Source organism: Engystomops pustulosus, chromosome 7 (genome assembly GCF_040894005.1).
Source record: "Engystomops pustulosus chromosome 7, aEngPut4.maternal, whole genome shotgun sequence".
Lineage (NCBI taxonomy): Eukaryota > Metazoa > Chordata > Amphibia > Anura > Leptodactylidae > Engystomops > Engystomops pustulosus.
Window position 1 is genome coordinate 25,487,940 of NC_092417.1, and position 19,523 is coordinate 25,507,462.

The 19,523-nt window shown below is 43.1% G+C and overlaps 1 protein-coding gene across 1 annotated transcript; it reads right to left on the reverse strand.

Annotated features, from left to right (window-relative positions):
- Positions 1-529: 529 nt before the first annotated feature.
- Positions 530-15,519, reverse strand: LOC140070119 (olfactory receptor 6N1-like). Its single transcript, XM_072116452.1, has 2 exons — positions 15,397-15,519; positions 530-1,468 (listed from the first exon to the last, which is right to left on the reverse strand). The coding sequence occupies exons 1-2, from the start codon at positions 15,517-15,519 to the stop codon at positions 530-532; spliced, it is 1,062 nt and encodes a 353-aa protein (XP_071972553.1).
- Between the last annotated feature and the right edge of the window lie 4,004 nt (positions 15,520-19,523).

Genomic DNA, 19,523 nt, shown 5'->3' on the forward strand with positions numbered 1-19,523 from the left:
TCTATAAAAAGTGATCACAAGGTCGAACAGTCCTAAAATTGATAACATTGTAAATGTCATCAAAATCCGCAAAAAACGACACCACCCACAGCTCAGTACACCAAAGTATAAAAAAGTTATTAGCGCCAGAAGATGGCAAAATCCCAAAAAAAAATTTTGTACAGGAGGTTTTAATTTTTTTGAGTGTATGAAAACATTATAAAACCTATACAAATTTGGTATCCCCGTAATCGTACCGACCCAAAGAATAAAGTAGACATGTCATTTGGGGCGCACAGTGAAATCCGTAAGATCCAAGCCCACAATTTCACTGCATTTGGAATTTTTTTCCCGCTTCCTAGTACACGGCATGGAATATTCAATACCATCTCTATGAAGTGCAATTTGTTACGCAGAAAATAAGCCATAACACAGCTCTGTACATGGAAAAATAAAAAAGTTATGGATTTTTGATCATGGGGAGTAAAAAATGAAAATGAAAAAACAAAAAAGGGCCAGGTCCTGAAAGGGTTAAAGATGATTTGTTTTATTATTTCTTCTTTCCAAGGCATCCCAAATATCTTCTGAAAACTCCCTTAACATCCCTGTTTCTGAAAGTATAAATAAATGGGTTTACGAGTGGAGTCACAGCTGTATACATGAGGGCAAGGAATTTATCATATTGGCTACCCTTAGGTTTGACATAAACAATGGTGGCTGTACCATAGAAAAGGCTCGCCACAATCAGATGAGAGGAGCAGGTGGAGAAGGCTTTCTTTTTTCCATCTCCGCTCTTAATCTTTAAAACTGTTACAATAATATGTACATAAAATCCTAAAATTATGATAAATGGGACAACAACATCAATGAAAGCTACAGAGCTGGTAATGACAATAACATAGAAAGGTATGGAGCAAGCTATACTCTGAAGAGGGGCAAAGTCACAGAAGAAGTGGTTGATTTCATGAGGACCACAGTATGGTAGCCGGGCAGTGATGATAGTTGGTGCCAGAACGATAAGAAACCCGACCACCCAAGGTAGAACCGATAACTTCATGCAAAACTCATTGTTCATTATAGATGGGTAATGTAAAGGGTTATGAATAGCCAGGTGCCGATCAAAGACCATTACAGCAAGGAGGTAGCACTCCGTCACCCCTAAAGAGTTGAAGACGTACAACTGGGTGAAACAGCCAATAAATGAAATTTTTTGTCTGCCTGATACGAGATTTACCAGGAGATTGGGAATGGTGGAAGAAACAAAAATAATTTCTAAAAATGCAAAAACAGAAATATAATAGTACATTGGAGTATGGAGAGATCGCTCTGTTTGAACAATTGCTATGATTGCAGAGTTCCCCATGATGCATATAACGTAGGTCAGTAGAATAAACGGAAACATAACGACCTGGAAGTGTTGGAGGCTGGTAAAGGACAGTAATGTAAAGTCATTGAATGATGTGTGGTTGAATGTTTCCATTTTCAATTCCTGCAATAGAAACAAAATATTTAAATTCATTTTTCAATTATAATAATTCCAAAAAAGATTGGAAAGTAAAATTAGAAATTCAGTGCCCAGTTGTGATGAGTAAACCTATTGAAATTCAAATTCAAAAATCCTCTCCGGGTTTGGGTATTAAAACCGAAATCCATTCAGTAACACCCACGATTGTTCCACCCTTACGGAGAGGGTTGTGATTACGTCATCGGGGAGTGTCGATCCTCCTCAAAATGGCAGCGGCCATCACAGGCATAGCCATTTCAATTTTGGTGGTGACTTTACCAGCAGAATTTATAGTGTGATCAGTGCCAGCGCCAATTTTGACCATGAGGGTAAACTGAGCCAAATGTGTCCCCCAGAACTTTGCATTAGCAACCAAAACACGATCTTTGACTTTTATGGGCTAGGCTGAGTCTCTGTAACTATATAACAGGTCATACAGTACAAAACAAAAACACTACACTTACAACACATAATATGGTCCTCTACAACTTTTTGATACTGTGCTGGATTTGTCATATGTATCAGATCAGTGGGAATCCAGCAACTAGACCCCACACCATCAGTTTTTGTTTGCTTCTTCTGGTTATGGAGGCAGTAGTATAACATGCACTGTAACGTTTCAGTGTCAAGAGAACTGTAGCTATGCACTAGGACTGAAACGAAGGGGCAGAGTAAGAATGTGCTTAGTTGCCCAAGGCAACCAATTACAGCTCAGCTTTCATTTTACCAGTGCTCATGAATACCACCAGGATCAAGGATTGTAGCACACACTGCCATACTGGTGTGTACCCCTCTGGCAGGATCTGCTCTTCTTTTAGCTTCTTATAACCTGCTTTTTTTTATCAAAAAAAGGCTTTTAAAATTATGCAAATGAATCTGAAGATCTCTGGCTTCCATAGGTGTTAATGGAGCCCCTCAGGATCATAATTTTTAATGCCTTTTTTAAAAAAAAAAACATGGCATAGGAAGCTTAAAGAAGAGCAGATCCTGCTGAATGGGGGGGGGGGGGGGCACACCAGTATGTCAGTGTGCTTGTCTACATCCCTTGATCCAGGTGGAAGATGCCCTTTGAAGGAGCTGTTGCCATGTTAACAAACGTGTTGATATAAACTTAGCTAAATGTGCATTACAGAACAGAATATTCCAATCATTGACTACTAATATTTCCAACTTAACTGCAAAATGACCTTATTCCTTCCCATTTGAAATACATTTTTTTCATGAATAATAATCAAATAATAAATCTTTATTTCTATGGAGCCATTATATTCTGAAGTGCTTTACAAATCACTGGATACATATGAAAAGTAAATAAGACATCACATAGTAATAGTATAGTCATTGAGAACAATAGGATTGAGGGTCCTTCTCAGAAGATCTTACAGTCTGTAAGGAGAAAGGAGGTATAAGAGCTTGTATAAGGGTCCAGCCATTCTTTAGAAGGGATCAGATTAAACAAATATATTTATTAAATAAATAAATAAATAAGTAAAAATTGCTCCTATGCTGCACCATCCCCCAGCTGTTGTATATGAGTCACCCAGCTCAGGTTGATTAGTCCTGTCTGGACAGTCCAGGAAGCTCTATGTAATGTGTATATGAATAGCAAGCTGCATGAATTTTATAATAGTTTTTTCCAGCAAAACCACTCGGCTTAGGGATTAAACAAAATATATTTCTGCACCAGTGTAGATACAGCATTCTCAAGGTATGTTTGGTTCATAATTCATGGAATCAAATGGTAGATTTTCTTCAAGAATAGTTTGTAGAGGAGAGAGTTTAGTAAGTGGAAGACCGATTACTAGATAGTTAAAGTAGTCTAGCCGAGAATGATCAGAGCAATAATTAGGGTATTTGAGGTTTCTAACAAGTTCTGATGGTTACAAAGTTTTAACACTCCCATAGCATTCAATGGACCAGCAGGATGCATGCTTGATTTGTCGTTTCTATAGTTAGCAAAATCAGGACCTGCATTCTTGTGAACAGTGGGGGTGCATTCTAGAACTCGGTAAGGGTCCAAGGAGAAGAAACTGACTAATCAGGTTGTTTTGCTCTGTCTTTTCGACCAATAATTTTTGGTACAATCTGTTTTAACTGGAAGTTGTCAAGTGATAAGACATCTGTGAGATAATATAATGCACATAATAACATAGTAACATAGTATACTAACATGTATCATAAATCCCAATGTATCTATTTTTTGTCCTTGGCCAATATTTTTTTACTTACCATATCAAACATCTCAAAAATTCAAAGTAATATGTATATATATATATATATATATATATATATATATATATATTTAGAAATACTTTACTATACTATATAATACAGGCAGTACTGTTGTAAAAATGTACTTACATCACAATTTAATCCAGTTAACAAGGAGGTAAGATATATTTACTTTCTGAATACAAATTGTACATTTTGTAACCAAAACAATAAACCATTTTGTTCCATGAAATCACGGAATATATATTTGTTTGTTGTGCTGTTGTGTCTCTTTTTATGCAGTCTCCTATCTCATTGCATGTGGGAAAAATAATCCCTTATGTCATTTAAAGCTTATCTTTTGGGATTTATGACAAATAATAGAAATGAACTCGTTAATATATATTCAATTAATAGTGATCTCATTAGATGCCTCAACAAATTCCCGCAAGATTATCCCAGGTATCATGATCTGCAATCAGCTGGACACTAGAGATGAATACAAACATCCTTGTATGACATGAAGAGTAATTCATTAAAGGAAGATATGTATTGTACAGAAGATTACATCAGAGAACAACTCATTGAATGGCACACACCATGTTCCTCACTGATATTGATGAGTGGGCCCTTTTAAATTTGTGTTCGTATGAATTGCCAGCAGCATTTAAGGAGTTAATCCCCATGATCAGTTCCAGTACAAACCATGGGCGGTAACAATGGGAGTGAAAGGGTGTAGAACTGAACCTGGACCTGAGCTTCTCATGAAGTTTAAGTTTGGGTCTAGGAGGCCCAAACCCACAAAATTTGGCACAAACCTGAACTTTGCCATTGAGGTTCACTGAACACTACGCATTGATCCAAGTTTTCTCCCATTACCTTCATTGAGTCTAAAATAAAGAATTTTTAAAGGGCATCTAATCTTGCAAAAAAATAGGCCCTTATTTGTCCAAATTGTCCAAAAAAATGAAAGATTGTTTAGCATATAAACCCTGTTATAGAATGGTGTGGCGGGAAGTGACTTGTCAACAAGATTCAGCCACAGTGATCAGGGCAAGTTGGCGGCTGTTCCTGATGGCTATCCATCTTGGTTTCATGTGGTTTCATGACCACTCCCCCCCTTCAGTTCATGATCGCTGCTATTGGCTGGTCAATTTTACTTATAACATCAGTAATATCGATCACCGTGTCTGTAGACAAGTATATCACAGCAAGAAGGAGCCATCTATTTTAACTTGTGGTGCAGATGGGCTTCGCTGCCCCCGATCCATATTCATTGCTATTGGCTGGTTGATCCAAACCAGCCAATAGCAGTAATATTTGTCACAGTGGGGATCACAGAGGTTAAGGGGAGTAACACACAACTAGTCTAGGATTGTCTAGGACAGCACCAATCATCAGTTGAAGGGGTCATGTCTAGTAGCATCATTCCATCTCCCAGAGAGCTCTGATTGACCAATCTGGGTACCCATTGCTGGATAAGCTTTACCACATGTACGTGGATAACTTTTATACCAGCATTCCACTATTCCAATCCCTTAGTTCCAGAGGTACTGTAGCGTGCAGCACAGTATGCAACAATCAGAGAGGTCTCGATTAATCCCTTGTTGGGCAGCCACGTAGAAAGGGGGGACATCAAGGCACTTAGAACATGGTGTTGGTCAAGAATAAGGACAAAAAGGATGTCCTTGTTCTGACCATAAATCATGGGGACTCCAGCACCCTCAACCCTGTATGAGGTACCACCACCGCTTCCCCCAAGCCAGACAGTATCCTGGCTTACAATAAATACATGGGTGGGTTTGATCTGTCAGATCAGGTGCTGAAACTGTACAGTGCCCTACGGAAACTGAAGATATGGTACAAAACTCTGGCCATGTACATTGCAAAGGATGATGCTGAACAACTCTCACATGCTGTTACAATGTGCAGGTCATGCAGGTCATTTCTCCATTTTCAAGAAGTGGATATTAGGGAACTAATATTTGGACAAGAAGGACAATCCCCCAGTACCTCTGGATTAGATGTCCCCCTGCTTTGCCAGGACAGCATTTTATGGTGAATTCCGCTGCTTCTAAAAAGTCTGTTCCAAAAAGAGGGTTAGGATGGACACTATATACTACTACGAGACTTGAGAGAACTCCAGAGTGACAAAATTTTAGTTGGTCCCCTATTATATTCCACCTTCTTATATGCAACACATTCACAATTCACATCCAACATCCAATACAGACAGGAGCAGTCAGGAAGCAGAGGTACAGGAATGCCAGCATGCTTGGAACCCCCCATTTAGGTGAATGCCATTATGAATAGTAGGTTACTGGGATGGGTTATGGAAAATTGTAAGGAAAATAATATTTTTTTATGTGAGAGGAGTTGGGTAAGTATGTGCCCTATGAGCATAGATAGACCAAGGAGAAGAGGGGAGAAAGCTCCTGGAGACAAGCACAATTTCATTCTGGTGTGTGCCACCTCTGGCAGGATTCATTCTTGTTTTAACTATTCATGCCCTTGTATTTACAAAATATGACTTAAAAAATGGTGCAAATGAGCCTAAGGGCTCCAGACTCAGTTAACACCTATGGAGCCCGCGGCCCCTTAGGCTCCTTTGCCAGATGAGGCACACACCAGCATGTACTGTAAGTTTGCTTTGCTTAAAATCCTTGATCCTGGTGGTAGTTTTCCTTTAAGCGTACATGAGATATCCTAGTTTCACAGTTTGCTGCTTGTAATCAGGGATGAAGCATTCTCCCCTCTCCTCCTTGGTCATCTACTAGGGCACATACCCACCAAACCCCTATCAAGTAAAAAAATAATATTCTACTTAAAATTTTCCATAACCAATCCCAGTAAACTACTGCTGATAAGGGGATCCTCCCAAATGGGGGGTTCTAAGCATGCTGGATCCCTGCAAGAGTGATCTGTTTCCTGACTGCTGTGCTTGGTTTACAATCTTTGATTAATCACCAGAGGCGACAGGGCTTTTTTACTATGAGGACTGTCAATCTGTGGAATAGCCTGCCTCAGGCGCTGGTCACAAGAAGGGTCTAGATTAGAGATGAGCGAACATACTCGTCCGAGCTTGATGCTCGTTCGAGCATTAGCGTACTCGAAACTGCTCGTTGCTCGGACGAATATTTCGCCAGCTCGAGAAAATTGCATCTCCCGCCGTTTTGATTTTTGGCAGCCAGAAACAGAGCCAATCAAAAGCCAGGAGACTCTGCACTACACCCAGCATCACGTGGTACACTTACACGTCGATAGCAGTGGTTGGCCAGCCTGATCAGGTGACCCTGTAATATACTAGCCCCTGCCCGCGCTGCTCAGATCATTCTCTGTCTGGATGCCGTTAGGGAGAGAGCTGCTGCTGGTCAGGGATAGCATTAGGGTGTTCTATTAGATTACTGTTAGGCAGGAGTGATTCTACAAGAACCCAACAGCCCTTCTTAGGGCTACAATAGCGTTTTATTTTGTTTTTTTTTTATTTGCTTATGGCTGGGCTTGCTGGCACTAGTAGTGCAGCTAGTACCATATTGTGACGAATTTGCAGGGAGACTTGCAAACGTTCTATTTAGCTCTTAGTGACACACATATCCATCTCAAACACCTAAGTGGGACAATTTATTAGGGGTTTGATTGAATTAGGCACAGTCTGCCGATTTTTTATTTTTTGTTCAAAACTGAAAGTCACAGGCACAGCACAAAATCCTGTTGTGTGCTGTCAGTGTAGGTTAGAAACTAGCCATACAAGAACCCAACAGGCCTTCTTCGGGCTACAATAGTGTTATATATATTTTTTTATTATTTGCTTGTGGCTGGCCTTGCTGGCACTAGTAGTGCAGCTAGTACCATATTGTGCCGAATTTGCAGGGAGACTTGTGGACGTTCTATTTAGCTCTTAGTGACACACATATCCATCTCAAACACCTAAGTGGGACAATTTATTAGGGGTTTGATTGAATTAGGCACAGTCTGCCTATTTTTTATTTTTTTTTTCAAAACTGAAAGTCACAGGCACAGCACAAAATCCTGTTTTGCGCTGTCAGTGTAGGTTAGAAACTAGCTATAGCAATCATCATCTTCTGTGGTTGCTGTGTGATTTCTTCTGATCGTTTTGTTCTATAAAAATAAATAAATAAAAAAAATAAAAATAAAAAAAACACAAAAAATAAAAAAAACATACCCCCCCCCCCAAAAAAAACCCCCCAAAACACACAAAAAATTAACAGTTAAAATATTTCTGTTTTGTCTATATAATAGACTTTCATTTTGAAAATTTTTAACCCGAGGGCTAGGGGTAAAGGACGAGGGCATGGGCATCCATCTACTGCAAGGGTCAGAGGCCATGGCTCTGGGCGGGGTGAGACACCACCTGCTGATGAGGGAGCAGGGGAACGCCGCAGAGCTACACTCCCTAGGTTCATGTCTCAAGTTACTGGGACTCGTGGTAGAGCACTGTTGAGGCCAGAACAGTGCGAACAGGTGATGTCGTGGATTGCGGACAATGCTTCTAGCCATTTCTCCACAAGTCAGTTTTCCACACAGTCCACCCATGTCACCGAAATCAGCACTCCTACAGCTCCTCCACCTCAGCCTCCTTCCCCCCAGTCTGCCCCCTCCCAGGAAAACTTGGCATTTGAACCGGCATACTCTGAGGAACTGTTTTCTAGACCCTTCCCAGAGTCACAAGCCACTTGTCCGGTTGCTGCTGAGCTCTTTCCCGATGCCCAGGTTTTCCACTGGTCGCAGTCTGTGGGTGATGATGACATTGTTGTCATAGTGGAAGAAGTGTGTAAAGAGGTGTCGGACGATGAGGACGCATGGTTGTCAGACAGTGGTGAAGTTGTTGTCAGGGCAGGAAGTCCGAGGGGGGAGCAGACTGAGGGATCGGAGGATGATGAGGTGACAGACCCAAGCTGGGTTGATAGGCCGGGTGAACACAGTGCTTCTGAGACGGAGGCGAGTCCTCGACGAGCACAGGTCGGAAGAGGCAGCGGTGTGGCCAGACGGAGAGGCAGGGCCAGAGCTGGTGCATCAGCGCCAAATGTTTCATGTAGTGATGCTCCCGTGACGAGGGCTAGATTTTCGGAAGTCTGGAGTTTCTTTAAAGAAACACCGGATGACCGACAGACTGTGGTGTGCAACCTGTGCCACACTAGGATCAGCAGGGGTTTCACCACTAATAGCTTAACCACCACCAGTATGCGCAGGCATATGAATGCTAAACACCCCACTCAATGGAACCAAAGCCATTCACCTCCGGCCGGGCACACCACTGCTCCTTCCCCTGTGTCATCTGCTGCCTCTGCTAGTCAGCCCGCTGCCCAGGACCCCGGACCAAACACCTCCCATGTGAAAACCACACCTTCGCCTCCACGATCCTCTACAGCATCCACCAATGTCTCCATGCACAGCGTTCAGCTGTCTATACCCCAGACGCTGGAGCGCAAGAGGAAATACAGTTCCACCCACCCACATGCCCAAGCCCTCAACGTCCACATCTCCAAATTACTCAGCCTGGAGATGCTGCCATATAGGCTGGTAGAGACCGAGGCCTTTCGCAACCTCATGGCCGCGGCCGCCCCTCGTTATTCGGTCCCCAACCGCCACTACTTTCCCCGATGTGCCGTCCCAGCCCTGCACCAGCACGTGTCAGACAACATCATCCGTGCCCTGACGAAAGCAGTTTCTGACAAGGTCCACCTGACCAAGGACACGTGGACGAGTGCTGCCGGGCAGGGCCACTATATATCGCTGATGGCACATTGGGTTAACTTGGTGGAGGCTGGGACCGAGTCTGATCCTGGGGCTGCTCATATACTGCCGACGCCGAGGATTGTGGGGCCTACCTCAGTCCAGGTCTCTCAGGCCTACTATGCCTCCTCCTCCTCCCACCCCTCCTCCACCTCCTCCTCCGAATTACCATCCGTGGGCATGGCGCCATCAGTCGGTAGCTCTAGGCACAGCAGCAGTGCCGTCGCTAAGCGACAGCAGGCGGTGCTCAAACTGCTGAGCCTAGACGATAAAAGGCACACCGCCCAAGAGCTATCACGGCACAGACTGATCTGTGGCTGGCACCGCTGAACCTGAAGCCAGGCATGGTTGTGTGAGACAACGGCCGTAACCTGGTGGCGGCTCTGCAATTCGGCAGACTGACACATGGGCCATGCCTGGCCCATGTGTTAAATCTCATTGTTCAGCGGTTCCTCAAGACAGACCCCAATCTGTCTGATTTGCTCACGAAGGTGCACCGCATCTGTGCGCATTTCAGGAAGTCCAGCACAGATGCTGCCACTCTCAGGGCAGCGCAGCGCCGCCTCCAACTGCTCGCTCACTGACTGTTGTGCGACGTGCCCACGAGGTGGAATTCAACATTAACCATGTTATCCAGAGTTTACCAGCAGCGCAGAGCGATTGTAGACTGCCAGATGTCAACTTCCACCAGAACTGGTAGTCAGGTCAGTCAGCTTCCTCAAGTCTACAATGAGGAGTGGACGTGGATGTCTGATATCTGTCAGGTGCTGAGTAACTTTGAAGAGTCAACACAGATGGTCAGTGCCGATGCCGCCATCATCAGCATCACCATCGCGCTGCTTGGCCTGTTGAAAAACTCTCTGGTCAGCATGAAGTCAGAAGCTTTGCGCTCGTCACAAGAGACGGGGGAAGAAGATTCCCTTGTTGATAGCCAAAGCACCGTCAGGTCTGTTTCTCAGCGCATATCGGAGGAGGTGGAGGTGGAGGAGGATGAGGAGGAAGAGGAGGAGAATGTTGGTGAGACACAAGAGGGGACCATTGTTGAGTCCTTCACTGTTCAGCGTGTATGGGCAGAAGAAGAGGAGTTGGAGGAGTTGGAGGAGGAGGAAATGGACAGTCAGGCCAGTGAGGGGAGTGAATTCTTACGTGTTGGTACTCTGGCGCATATGGCAGATTTCATGCTAGGCTGCCTATCCCGTGACCCTCGCGTTCAAAGAATTTATTCCAGCACCGATTACTGGGTATTCACTCTCCTGGACCCACGGTACAAGCAAAATCTTTCCACTCTCATCCCTGGAGAGGAAAGGAGTGTGAGAATGCATGAATACCAGCAGGCCCTGGTGCACAAGCTGAAACACTATTTCCCTTCTGACAGCGCTAGCGGCAGAGTGCGTAGTTCTGCGGGACAAGTAGCGAGGGAGAGTAGGTGAGCAGGCAGCTTGTCCAGCACTGGCAAGGGTACGCTTTACAAGGCTTTTGCCAGCTTTATGTCACCCCAGCAAGACACTGTCACCTGTCCCCAGTCTCGGCAGAGTAGGGCTGATCTTTACAGAAAGATGGTGAGGGAGTACGTAGCTGACCATACCATCGTCCTAAATGATCACACAGCTCCCTACAACTACTGGGTTTCAAAGCTGGACATGTGGCACGAACTGGCGCTGTACGCCTTGGAGGTTCTTGCCTGCCCTGCCGCTAGCGTGTTGTCCGAGCGGGTTTTCAGTGCAGCTGGTGGCATCATCACCGATAAGCGTACACGCCTGTCGACTGACAGCGCTGACAGGCTGACGCTTATTAAGATGAATAAAGCATGGATTTCTCATAATTTCCAATCTCCACCAGGTGAAGGAAGCTCAACCTGAATAATTTATGCACTCCTCCTCCTCCTCATTTTCCTCCTCTTTGTACACTAAAGCAGAGGAAACTGGCTATTTTTTGACAGGGCCCACTGGCTCTAGCTATAGTACTTTATGCATTTAATTTTTCTGGAGGGCCACCTACCCGGTCCTCTTTTTTAAACAATTTTTGGGAGTGCCACATACAGGCACTCAATCTATTCAATTTTTCTGGAGGGCCACCTACCTGCTCCTCTGGTTTGAAAACTTTTTTGGACTGCCACATACAGGCACTCAATCTATTCCATTTTACTGGAGGGCCACCTACCTGCTCCTCTGGTTTGAAAAGTTTTTTGGACTGCCACATACAGGCCCTCAATCTATTCAATTTTTCTGGAGGGCCACCTACCTGCTCCTCTGGTTTGAAAACTTTTTTGGACTGCCACATACAGGCACTCAATCTATTCAATTTTTCTGGAGGGCCACCTACCTGCTCCTCTGGTTTGAAAACTTTTTTGGACTGCCACATACCGGCACTCAATCTATTTCATTTTTCTGGAGGGCCACCTACCCGCTCCTCTGGTTTGAAAACTTTTTTGGACTGCCACATACAGGCACTCAATCTATTTCATTTTTCTGGAGGGCCACCTACCTGCTCCTCTTGTTTGAAAACTTTTTTGGACTGCCACATACAGGCACTATCCAAATTAAATTGTCTCCATAGCAGCCTCCACACGTTGTCTCCATTGCTACCTCCAAAAGTCGTCCATATAGCTGCCTCCATACATCATCCCCTTATCAAACCAGGTGTGTCAGGCAGAAATTTGGGTTGTTTTCATGGATTCCACATCAAAGTTGTTAACTTTGTCGCCACCCTGCTGTGTTATCCACAAAATATACTGGCAAACTTTTCTCATTTACCAATATTATTTCAGCGCTTCTTGCGCATCTGTTTACTTTCCCCTCACCCGCCATATCCTAAACTTATAAGAACGCTACTACACTTGATCTTATACAAAAGGTTCTTAGAAGTGCTGTTTGGGGAGTAGCCTAGAGACAGGGGCTTGGATTGGCGAAAGCTCGCCTGGCAGCGGAGCGCCAGCTCCATGCGCATCATGCGCTTCTTGCGCATCTGTTTACATTCCCCTCACCCGCCATATCCCAAACTTATAAGAACGCTACTACACTTAACTTGGTGCAGGCTGGGACCGAGTCTGACCCTGGGGCTGGTCATATACTGCCGACGCAGAGAATTGTGGGGCCTACCTCGGTCCAAGTCTCAAAGGTCTAGTATACCTCCTCCTCCTCCCACCCCTCCTCCACCTCCTCCTCCTCCGAATTACCATCCGTGGCCATGGCGCCATCAGTCGGTAGCTCTAGGCACAGCTGCAGTGCCGTCGCTAAGCGACAGCAGGCGGTGCTCAAACTGCTGAGCCTAGGCGATAAAAGGCACACCGCCCAAGAGCTATTACAGGTAGAGATGAGCGAGCACTAAAATGCTCGGGTGCTCGTTATTCGAGACAAACTTTTCCAGATGCTCGAGTGCTCGTCTCGAATAACGAGCCCCATTGAAGTCAATGGGAGACCCGAGCATTTTTTTAATTCAAACTGAACAGTAAAAGAACAGTGCAAAAAAAAATTCCAGATGTTTGCAGATGTTTTACTTGTAAGAACACATTGAAATAACACTTTTCTTCACTTTGCAGGTGTTCGCGCGTGTCTCCCGCTAAGTTAGGAGATGTGCACGAACATCTGGAATGTGAAGAATAGTGTTCTTTCAATGTGTTCTGCACTTAAATGCTCCTGTATTCACTGTTTTTAATGTTTTAATTCTATTCTTCACATTGCAGGTGTGCGCGCCTGTCTCCCGATAGGTTCGGAGATACGCGCACAGCTGCAAAGTGAAGAATAGAATTAAAACATTAAAAACAGTGAATACAGGACCATTTAAGTGCAGAACACATTGAAAGAACACTATTCTTCACATTCCAGATGTTCCGAACATCTCCTAACTTAGCGGGAGACACGTGCGAACACCTGGAAAGTGAAGAATAGTGTTATTTCAATGTGTTCTTACAAGTAAAACATATGGAAACATGTGTAATATTTTTTTTTACAATAAAAATATTTTTATTCAATTTATTTTATTAATTTACTGCTCGATCTCGAGCCGGCGAGATACTCGTCCGAGTAACGAGCCGGTCCGAGTATGCTAATACTCGACCGAGCAGTATACTCGGACGAGTATACTCGCTCATCTCTAATTACAGGGCATTCCACATCAAACTTGTTAACTTTGTCACCACCCTGCTGTGTAATCCACAAAATATACTTGCAAACTTTTATCATTTACCGATATTATTTCAGCGCTTCTTGCGCATCTGTTTACATTCCCCTCACCCGCCATATCCCAAACTTATAAGAACGCTACTACACTTGATCTTATACAAAAGGTTCTTAGAAGTGCTGTTTGGGGAGTAGCCTAGAGACAGGGGCTTGGATTGGCGAAAGCTCACCTGGCAGCGGAGCGCCAGCTCCATGCGCATCATGCGCTTCTTGCGCATCTGTTTACATTCCCCTCACCCGCCATATCCCAAACTTATAAGAACGCTACTACACTTGATCTTATACAAAAGGTTCTTAGAAGTGCTGTTTGGGGAGTAGCCTAGAGACAGGGGCTTGGATTGGCGAAAGCTCGCCTGGCAGCGGAGCGCCAGCTCCATGCCAAGATCCAACTAACATAGTTTTAACTGCAGCACCTTTAATCTACTACTAGTTCACTGCCTCCATACATGGTCCCCTTATCAAACGAGCTGTGTCAGGCAGAATTTTGGGTTGTTTTCATGGCTTCCATGTTAACTTTGTCGCCACCCTGCTGTGTAATCCACAAAATATACTGGCAAACTTTTATCATGTACCGATATTATTTGAGCGCTTCTTGCTCACCTCCTTTGGTTCCTCTCTGCCACCCATTGGTTTGAAGCCTGAGTCCATTTAGGGTATGTCGCCATGCCACTCTCTAGCCTGTCGCTGCTGCCGCTGCCTCTGCATGCCGTCCCCTATAGTGTCAGGGTCAATTATTGGATGTTTTAGATGCTATCTAGCTTCATTCTGTCACTCTGTCATGGCCATGCTGTTGCCCATAATTTTAGCATAATGGTGCGATTAAGCAGCCTCAGAGGCATCCATGCATGCTGCCCCTGCTGTTTCCTGTCCATTTCCGTGGTGTTTCCATCCTTTTCTGAGGTTCCCAGGTGTTTGGCCAAGCTTCCCTGTTCAGAGCCTTGGTCCCCTTGAAAAATGCTCGAGTCTCCCATTGACTTCAATGGGGCTCGTTATTCGAGACGAGCACTCGAGCATCGGGAAAAGTTCGTCTCGAATAACGAGTACCCGAGCATTTTAGTGCTCGCTCATCTCTAGTCACATGCCATCGGATTTTGGCGCAGCGGCGCCGGCTTTCATGCGACAGAAATCAGGGGGGCATGCCGTCGTAAGATCCGACTGATTCGGACTGAGTGCAGAATTTAAGATTAAAATTGTGTCCCAAGCAATGCACTTACATATACCAGGAAGAAGATGGTGAACTCCGATGGACCTGAGCGGGGAAGTGACACATGCAGGATATTGGGTGGGGATGTTAGTGAATCGCGACGGACAATGCACTTTCGGAAACTCCTTCGGACAGGTAAGTAGATGTGCCCCATTATGCTAAAATAAGTAATAAATGAAACACACAAATACTTTACATACTCACATCCATACTCCTCTATTGCTGAAACACGTGTTGGGGTGGACGATGGGCCGATGTGCTTTAATGGTGGGTGTAAACCCTTTTTCTTGTTGTACTGACTAATGCACTTGCAAGAATAATTAAGCTTCCTTAATTTGGGTCTAAGGTGATATGCTAAATATCCAAGTAGACTCTGCATGCCTATAATGGTTGTTAGTACCCACGCTTGTGAATTACTGCCATAAATGTAGGACAACGTTATTATGTCACATCGTCCAAGCTGTCCGTTTTGTGGTAGGTCATCTTGATTGTTTATACTTGTTATGAAATATAGTATGTTTTAATGTATTTTTCAAAAAAATTTACATTTTCTTAATATTATTTACTGTATATGACTTGTCCTCCATTTGTGTTGTTTTTGGTGGAATACATCCATATGGAACAGACTCCCACATTGTTTCAATCTGTTTGCATCTCTTCAGCATGGTGTAGGAACTGGTGTAGGCCATGGATGTAGGCCAGGTAGAGTTCTCTTTATAATGCCATTGGGCTTAAGAATATAGGGCCCTGATCCAAAGTTTTTCCTAGGTCCACTGGAGTTTTGTTATTCCACTGATCTTTGTGTTCTAAAATTCAATACATAAAATGCGGAATTGTATCTTTCTTTGCAGCTTTCAATTACTCCTTCACTTTTATGTTTCTAAGGCCTCTTTCACAATTGTGTTGCAGAGTTTGGTGCAACGTATGAAAAACTGTCATTTTTGGCTGTATTTTTCATCAGTTTTTACTAGGAGTCATTACCCTTTTCATGCGCTTTTTGTTTTCAATGCATTTTCAATACGCAGACAACATGCGTGAAAATTAACTCATGACTGTGGTCGTCTTTTTTTTCTTCATGGCAGTTGATCAGGGAAAAATGCATTGCATTTGTATTGCACATGATGAGTTTTTCACGCACGTTAAAAAAGAAAAATGTGTTGCTGTGTCTGACTTTTTGCAGAACGAGCTCTCTTTGGAAAATGTAAAAAAGGTTAGACATCAGTCTATTAAGTCCAACTTAACTTAACATTATATTGCGTTGATTCAGAAGAAGGCAAAACCCTGCAAGGCTGATGCCATTTGGCTTAAACTACCCCTGGTATGGTCAACACACACAATCAACACAAATCAACATGTTGGGCTCATTTACTAGGGGTCCGCAGAGCACAATTTCGTTGGGTTTACCGACGATTTCCATTTTGCGCCGCTTTTAGCAAGGGATTTTGGCGCACGCGATCAGATTTTGACGCATCGCGCTGGCTTGGACGTGACACAAATCCTGGGACAGGCCATCGGACAACCCAACGGATTCGGACTACGTGCGGGATTTACCATTTCAAATAGTGTCGCAAGACACACACTTACATGCACCGGGAAAAAGAAGGTGAACTCCGGCGGACCTCGGCGGGTTAGCGACGGATGCAGGAACTCGGGTGCACAAGCTTCGTGAAACGCGCTAGACTTTATCTTCGTTGGACCGTCCGGAATGGGCATTGCGGCAGAACCAGGTAAGTAAATTTGCCCCAATGATTCAACACAAACTACTAATAAAACGTTTTATTACCATAGGCTGTGATATTATTGCTCTTCGGAAAGTCATCTACATAGTATAAACAACGCACTTATGTCCCCTCATTACTCCACTGCCATGATGATTATGGCTCTTCATTTATTTTAGATACTATATTGACAATAAGGGGTAATTAAAGCATTTTTTTTTATATTTATTTTTCTTTGTACTTTATTTAACCCCTTAAAATGTTTGAACTCTACAAACAAGGCAAACAACTAGAGATGAGCGAGTATACTGCTCGGTCGAGTATTAGCATACTCGGACCGGCTCGTTACTCGGACAAGTATTTCCCCTGCTCGCGATCGAGCATTAAATTAATTGAAGAACAGTGAAGAACAGCGCTTTTATTGTTTAACCCCTTAACGCTCTGCGCCGTAGCTCTACGGCGCAGAGGTATAAGGGATGTATGAAGAGGGCTCACGGGCTGAGTCCTCTTCATACAAAGGGGGGGTTTTTGCATTTTGCAGAAAACCCCCACCGCTAATAACCGCGATCGGTGCTTGTACCGACCGTGGCTATTAACCATGTGATTGCCGGCGGCAAAGTCGCTGGCGGCGTTTAAAATCGGTTGCCATGGTAGCCTCAGGTCTTCTTTTGACACGAGGCTACATGGCTTCTGCAGATTCGTTACAATGAGCCAGTGGCTCATTGTAATGAATGTGCTGCAAAAATGGCATATATTGCAATACAGAAGTATTGCAGTACATGGTAGGAGCGATCTGACCATCTAGGGTTAATGTACCCTATATGGTCTAAGAAATAGTGAAAAAGAAAAGAAAAAAAAAGTTTAAAAATAAAAAAAAATTAATAAAATATTGAAAATTCAAATCACCCCCCTTTCCCTAGAACGGATATAAAACATAATAAACAGTAAAAATCACAAACATATTAGGTATTGCCGCATCCCAAAATGCCCGATCTATCAAAACATAAAAACGGTTACGGGCGGCGGTGACCTCCGAGGCGGGAAATGGTGCCCAAATGTCCGAAATGCGACTTTTACACCTTTTTACATAACATAAAAAATGAAATAAAAAATGATCAAAATGTCACACAGACCTCAAAATGGTAGCAATGAAAACGTCGCCTCATTTCGCAAAAAATGAATCCTCAAACATCTCCGTGCACCAAAGTATGAAAAAGTTATTAGCGTCAGAAGATGGCAAAAAAATGTTTTTCTTTTTTGTACACATTCGTTTAATTTTTTGAAAATGTATTAAAACACAATAAAACCTGTATAAATTTGGTATCACCGCGATCGCACCAAACCAAAGAATAAAGCTGAGGTGTTATTTTGAGTGCACAGTCAAAGTCGAAAAAACTGAGCCCACAAGAACGTGACGTTTTTTTCAATTTTTCCACATTTGGAATTTTTTTTCAGCTTTGCAGTACACGGCATGTTAAAATAAATAACATTACGGGAAAGTAATATTTGTTCCGCACAAAATAAGCCCTTACACAGGTCTACACACGTAAAAATGAAAAAGTTATGGATTTTTGAAGTTGGAGAGCGGGAAATGAGCCGAAAAACCCTACGTCCTTAAGGGGTTAATAAAATATTACAGATGTTTGCAGATGTTTTGCTTGTTAGAACACATTGAAATAACACTATTCTTCACTTTGCAGGTGTGCGCGCGTGTCTCCCGCTAGGTTCGGAGATGTTCGGAACATCTGAAATGTGAAGAATATTGTTCTTTCAATGTGTTCTGCACTTAAATGCTCCTGTGTTCACTGTTTTCACTGTTTTAATTCTATTCTTCACTTTGCAGATGTGCGTGCATGTCTTCCGAAAGGTTCGGAGATACGCGTGCACACCTGCAAAGTGAAGAATAGTGTTATTTCAATGTGTTCTAACAAGCAAAACATCAGGAAACATCTGGAATATTTAATTAAACATTGTTCTTTTACTGTTCTCGAGTCTCCCATTGACTACAATGGGGCTCGTTATTCGAGACGAGCACTCGAGCATCGGGAAAAGTTAATCTCGAATAACGAGCACCCGAGCATTTTAGTGCTCGTTTAACTCTACAAACAACCAATAGCCCATTTCCAGACTTGTATTAAGACATAACATTTATTATTGGTCATATTCGGCATTCAAAATATAAACTATTATTATGAGCAAATAAAGAAATTTAAAAACACAAGGATAGTGTTATTTGTAATAGATTATAATATCTAGTTTTAGCACCAGTCTAATCACATGTAATATAAAAAACGGTCAAATACATGTGGGTATAGTTCACCAGTGCCCTATTATGATGGTGTTATGTCTTGATACCTTGTATCTTGTTATCTCTAAATAGAATAGTGTATAGCACTATACCCTGTTGTAAGTGGTAATAAATGCTGCTAGATTACTATGAAATGTTGCTTCGAGATTTAATACAGTCTCACGTGTGGTTGATAACATTATAGCTTTTATAATATCTTATAATGAAGACTTTTTCCTTAATACTGTTTACAATAGTATGACTTGGCTGGGAACATTGACACCCTTATTTTAGCTAAAAATTGTTGTCCTTCGATCCACATAAATCAATTTTATATTAAATTCCCCGAAGGAATTAGAGGGAGCTTATCCTCCCATATACACCTCCTCATTTTCCATGCCTCTTCTCAGCATGTCTTGTGACCAGGGTGCCATTGTCACAGGCCCTTTAGCCTCCTAACATTAGAAAACTGTATACCATACATATATCTGATCACATGAAATCACAGAAGTCTCCATGGAATTCTACTCATCCCTGTCTCCCATTGATTTTTACTTCTCCCCATCCTCCATGGAAACATGCTGTGATTTCACGTGATCACATGCATACATGGACGTTGCAGATGTAGCTGAAACTTTGATGATGTAATCCTGGCTACATGACTTTAAGTGCCCAATGATGTAACAGA